At 36.9% G+C, this 6621-nt stretch overlaps 1 protein-coding gene across 2 annotated transcripts in view; it reads right to left on the reverse strand.

The window, feature by feature from the left end:
- The window catches only part of LOC111036917 (guanine nucleotide-binding protein G(o) subunit alpha), a 30630-nt gene extending 24223 nt beyond the window's left edge, over positions 1-6407 (reverse strand). The window contains exons 1-2 of one of the 2 annotated variants that reach the window (XM_022319207.1): positions 5639-6407; positions 3331-3373 (exon numbers count right to left, since the gene is read on the reverse strand). In XM_022319207.1, coding sequence (XP_022174899.1) covers positions 3331-3373; positions 5639-5756 — 161 coding nt within the window. In that variant the 5' untranslated portion in view covers positions 5757-6407. The remainder of the gene's footprint in view (positions 1-3330; positions 3374-5638) is intronic. The other variant, XM_022319209.1, reaches the window with a different exon arrangement.
- Positions 6408-6621: the final 214 nt, after the last annotated feature.

Genomic DNA, 6621 nt, shown 5'->3' on the forward strand with positions numbered 1-6621 from the left:
TACCTACTACAATAATTATTACATGTCATGGTGTTTAGACCCCTATTAGTTACCATGGTGCTTTTTAAAACCGACCAAAATAAGTATAGCTTTAAATTATTAATCGAAACATAATATTATTAGTGTTCCGATTGTTTAGAAGTTGATATAATATTAAAATGGATGATTTTTTGCCTCATTGACGCAATGACGGAACCTCGTCAATCCTGCCGAACATTCATCAATTCTCAATTTTTATTAGGTGCTAATAATTAGTAAACAATTTTAGTAGCTTGATTTAAATAATACAACCATCGTTATTATTATTTTAAAAACAATTTTTTTAAATTTTTATTGGTCGTTAACATGAATTTTAATTATACATAATAATATAATAATATAAGTCATGTGCAACATAGGTATATATAAATATTATATGTAATTGCAGGCATTTTTTTTATACACAAATAACTCGCCATTAGCTATTACAATGTTCGCATTCCGTTGTACACACTGCAGTCTATATGGGAGGTCGTAAATATCGATGTATATGTTCTTTTTAACATTTTTAACATTTTTGTATTTTATGTCGATCCGTCTGCAAGGAAACATATGGCGTTACAATATTTCCAATGTGAGAGCAATTTCCGGCATCTATAAATACAACATTGTCGTAAGCTTTTCGGTAAAAACCACGTTCCAAACCACGGGACTGGTCATTGATGGGCCGGTATAGTGGCGGCCGCCGGTGGCGTTCGCGTGCCCAGCGAGACGGGTGCGCGTGGGAGTATCGATCCTCCACGGCCACCGCCGCCGAGGAGTCATCAAACCATGTTTTGTGGTACACATTAACATCGTTGCTTTTAATACCGGGGCGTGGTCGGTCTCATCGTACCTATATAATCGCGGAGACTTGTATTTTTGCAAATATCGAACATTTACATCATCATTTAGGAAAAAAACGTTTAATTGCATAATATAAAACACAATGTTTACCTGCACACGCTTATTTATTTTAAAAAGGTAAAAGGCTCGGTAAAAGGGATGTAATTTGCACAGAAACTCGATAAAAATGATGACGTTTTCAATTGATTAATAATTATTAAGAATTAAACATAACTTAATATATTCGGCATTTATTATTTTCTATAGTTTTTTTTTTTAAATATTTAACTATAATAACAGGGTATTAAACATTTTGGATGATATTGAAAGTTAAAAAGGACGTGACACGCGCGTGTGTTGTCTCCGTCTTATAAATGAACGACATACCAAATTTGTGATCAGCTTTTCCAATTTTGTGAAGTAACCTTTATTAATAGAGTGAATTAACCTATCATCAATTGTAAAGGGGACGAAATACCTGTGGTTTAAAATGGAATTTTACGATATTTTAATTTTTAAGCAAAGTTACGAGTATGTACCTACCTAAAATTTAATAATTTAAAAATTTTCATAATTCGCTTGAAAATGTAAATATCGAAAAAACCAATATGAAAACACAGATAATGTTCTTATACCTTTAAGTTTGATAATGGGTCAATTCATTCTTAAAGGTACCCACACAAAATTGGAGCTCCGGAACAGAGATATGCTATATCTTATGTTTGTAAGACGAATACAACATTACAGGGATTTTGGCTTCCCCAACAAAACCATCACGTTATTCTAAAGTCAAAAATCTGCATTAAATAATTTACGTGTGGATAAAAATAATCAACTATCCACTATTAGTTATCGAGTAGCTATAATCGAGTAAGTTTGAAATTTTCATATATTTACTCTAAAGTACCTATAGTTTTAAAACTATTAATATTATTCTTTAAATACAAAGCTAAGCATTATATTTATATTTTAATTTGTTGTTTTTAAATTTTTAAGTTACTTAGGAGAATATTGTAGTATTGCATACCTATTTAATTCGGAAAGTATATAATTATTTTAAATTTTAATATAAAAATAATAAATCCATGGATTACCTACCTACTTATTACTGCAGTGTACCTATATAATATACATTTTGACTATAATTTGTTTTAATTACATTTTAAAGATAAGAATTTTTGCTTATAATTATTACCAATGATTATGAATTCTAGTATTTATGATCAATGTTATTACACATTAATACCAATTAGTCACCTAATCAAAGTATCCCCAACTGTTCAAAAGTCATGTTACTCATTAACTATATTATTATAAATATAAAATACTAATCAGTAATGGATTATTCTTTATATACCTTACCTAATTTATCATCTAATTTTAAATAATTACAAAACATATAGAAAAGTACCATAGTATATTAAAATCATTAACAAACGCTATTGTACAATTTTTATATTTTATTTAAAACATATTTACATGCGGAAGATCTATGATATCTTTGAAATCTATTTGAAAATAAATATTTTGCACCCAAGAGTAGTCTCGCTCGTCTTATTATTTTTTCTCAAGTGCGTAGACTCATCACTACACAAAAGTGTTACCATAATTTTAGTTTATATAATATTTTGTGATTTGTTCAAACTAGTTACATTTTCAATTAATGACGACATTGGTCTTCAGCTTTGCTTTTGTAATCTACAGTCTACAAACTGCTCATAATTGTTAGGTGCAGTACCTACTTTACTCAAACCAACTTTTAAATTCATTAGATAGTGCCTGTTAAAGTACCTAGGTAATAAGAAAATCGAAAGAAAATATTTAAATATAATTATAAACTATAACAGAGATCACCAACATTTTACAATAAATGAGCTGGATACATTAAAATTTTTAAATATGTGTTGTTCAAAAATTATTTATTTAGGTAGCCAGGTAGATAGGTAATATTAATTCTATATTATTATATGCAGCATAATAATAAATTGTATATCTATAATAATTTTCTTCTTTTATTATTTCTCCATACGAAAATTTTTAGTTTTTCATTGCTAATAAAATTAATTGTATGTAATGTGTAAAGTGTGTTTAAGATTAACCATGTGATCAACCGATACTGGGATAATTATAATCTTTAATACAATCGACTAATATTTCTCCAAAGATCGATCAGTCGAACTCCTTGCCTATAGGTATATAAATTATATAGGTACCTACCTAAGTAAGGCATTGAGAACATTTCAAACACTATTTAAAACTATTCTAAATAATAAAATTCATCTCACTAACAAACACCAAAGAATTGAATATAAATGGTACTCAAGTATTTGTTTATAATAAATACCACTTGTAAAATCATATTTAAATGGTAACAATATTGTTAAAATATTTAAAGCATTGAAAGAAGTCGTATTCATTAGGCACGCTCTTTTTTTTTTAAATAATAATTTAAAGTATGAAACTCACTTCATCTGTTTGACTATTGTACTTTTCCCTGATTCTCCAGCACCTGAAATTATAACATTGATTATCAATTTGTTGATTTACAATTTTATGAATACACATAAAGCATGAATAAATATTAATATATTAATAAAAAAATTGCATGTATAGAAATATATATAGAATGGGTCACTGTCTTTTCCTATAAGGTTAAAACATAGAAAACTAGAAAAAACCATGGTTTACCCGGTGTAATGGTGTTTAAAGAATGTCTAACCTTCGGTAGACTTTTAATTCAATAACCTAGATATAGGGAGTTATTGTTTTAACCAATCCTATAAGTGTTAAAAAAAGGGTTAGATTTTAAATCTCAGAAAAAATAATTTGTAATTCAGTTATATAATGTACTTGATGACATCATCATCATAACATAATGACCAAATCAATTACTAATTGTATACAATTTTAAACAGCGACGACCGGTTGTCAGAGCCAGTGCAACGTATAATTACAACACAGTAGCGTCAGTAGCCATCATGCAACGAAGGACTATTACTATTATTAGGTGGTATTATTATTGTTAGAGAAGATCGTATAATTTTATATTATATATACCTATCGCTTGAACATTTTCTGGGAGTTTGTGATGTAACGTGTGTCCTTAGAGTATATTATTATAGTTATGTTTATCTTTACATTTTTAAACCGGAGCGCGTTCGGCATGATATTTTTTATCTGGTTGGTCTTGGAAACGATTACAGCGGTTACAGTTATAGTAGCGTCATAAAAACGCACACATTTTGGGCCACACCAAGATTCGTGTCCTATTTTTCTTTTATTTTTGATAACAAGAATTTGATAAGAAGGTGGTGTTGTATCACGTGGAATGTCGAAAATCAGAATAGCCGACGAGTGAGCCACGATACGATTTATATTGTTATTATATTAATTATTATACTTGGTAAACGGGCGTATGCGTGGTACCCATGAACGTTAATCTAGAGTTATAAAAATAAACGCAACCCGACAGTTAAACTAAGTATTTTTTTTTCGTTTTCGGTGACCAATTCCCGCTCCAGCCCAGCCATAAAAAACTCCAGCGTTTACGAGAAACTCGAACGTTAAAAAATCTAGTACGCGTGTAATATCACACACACACTCACATATACCTATATATATATATATATACATATATAGACGTTACCATTACCGGCGGTGTGCGCTAAAGGGTCGGTGGCGGCGGCGGCGGCGGAAAATCGATTTCTCGCGCGTGGCGGCCGACTGCCGGGAGGGGATGAACGACACGGGAGTGCCACTTCTGACAGAAACCGTCCGTCCAACTACATCCTTATATATATAATTATAATATTATAAATATATGAACGCGCGCGCAAGGTACATAAAGCGTAATACATCTATATATTACAATATTATATATTACATTGTGCTATCTCGATGGGAAAACGATAGGTTATTAGTGGTTTGTTTTTGATCTCCCTCGCCGCCGTCATATTCTCCCGTTCCGCCCCGACACAACAACAGACACGACCTGCACCCTCGCGCACCCCACAAGAGGACCGTGGCTGGCGGGAAAGTGCAGAGCGAAAAAAACGGCGTCAAGTGTGCACTTGTGGTGGCGGTGGAGCATGCATAATCGTCGTCGTCGTTTTCAGGTACATAACGACGACGGTAAAAAAGTTCCTCCACCCGCCGTCCAAAGGACGTTACGACCACAATGTATAAAAACGAGGAAACACGAACACATCAACGTTCGACCTTCAGACACTTGCCAGAAATAAATAAAAAATTGTTTAAAAACATCACACCAGACACACGACTCGAAGGGGGCACACACCGACACAGACACTCATCGGGTTTCGATCGGAACACCAAAATAATCACACACACGCACTGGGACGGGCACCGGGTGGGTATCTTGCCAAAAAGCCTCTCTCGGTCTAGTCTCCAAGTGACCCAAGTGTGCTGCAGACGATAGCACAGATTGTGTACAATGTGTGTGTGTGTATGTGTGTGTGTGTGTGTGTGTGGTGTGGCTGTGTTCATGCGACGAAAGAACGACAATTACAATAATAAAATAATGCATTCGACTGCGGGAAAAGTGCATGTTTCGCATGTTTGAACAACTAACAAGTAAGTATGACAAAATAAAAATGTTTTAATTAAGCGCGAAAAATAAAAAATGAAAAATTCAGATAAGACGTACGCCGCACGCCGCCGGCGACAAGACGTCCGCGTCGTCATCTCCGCCGGTGAAGGGGACTATTCTGCGAAAGGAACGTCGCCGCAAGGGCGGAGTATGATGTTTGCTCACCTAACAACAGCAGTTTTATGTCTTTGGCTGCCTGCAGGCCGTCCTCTCTGAGGTTCCTCTCGATCTGCCTGCTCCGGGCCAGGGCGGCCCGTTCCTCCGCCGACATAGCGCAGCCCATCTTCCGGCCGACTTTCGCTAGGGCTGAAATCTTAATGCGCGCAGCTATTATACGCGCCGGGACGGATTCGCACCACCGACCGCCGTTAACCGCAACGGTGCCGTACCGGTGTTGTGCCGGTCATCGATACCATCTTCTGCAGTGCGCGGAGTAACGCATGTTTTGGTAAATGTCTTGGGGCTGCGCTGGTGTCCGCAAAGACGACGACGGCGATGACCCGCTGCAGGCTACCGCACCCGATGGACAGGCCGTCGGCGGTAGCAAACTTTCGGACACGAACCCTTAGCGCGTTAAACCGGGCAAACTTTTCGCACGCACTCGCCACAGAGTATAAGAAACCGCAAAAACTCGGACACTACGAATAAAAAATACGACTTTTATTGTGTCCAGACAACCTACGACAACGGCGATAATGACACGACCGGCAACGGATTATTATAAACACCGAACTGGCGCGCGCGCTCGCGGCAAATTACAACAAATAATAATATCGAACCGGAGAGGCTACAGTGGTTATTCGGGTGGGAGACCGCTGTGCGCTTGCGAACTACGAGAACGGCGGCGACTGCGAAAACGGTTACAGAGCAAGCGCAAACCGCGAACTGACGCCCGTCCGTGTGCGCGCGCGCGCTATCGACTATCGAGTAATCGAGTGAGCGAGGGCGTGTGTGCGTGTGTACGTCATGTGTACTTGCACGCGTGTGTCGCGTCAGTGTGTGCTAGTGTGCGCGCTCGTGCGGCGTGCGCGGAGACCGGCAGCTGACCGCCGCGCTCCGGGTGTGACCAACCTGACGGCCGGGCCCTCGCGCACGCCGCCGCGGTGGCACGACTGCCGGTGGCAGGGATCCGCTCGATTTCGTTTCGG

Source organism: Myzus persicae, unplaced genomic scaffold (genome assembly GCF_001856785.1).
Source record: "Myzus persicae strain clone G006 unplaced genomic scaffold, MPER_G0061.0, whole genome shotgun sequence".
In the NCBI taxonomy this organism is placed as follows: domain Eukaryota; kingdom Metazoa; phylum Arthropoda; class Insecta; order Hemiptera; family Aphididae; genus Myzus; species Myzus persicae.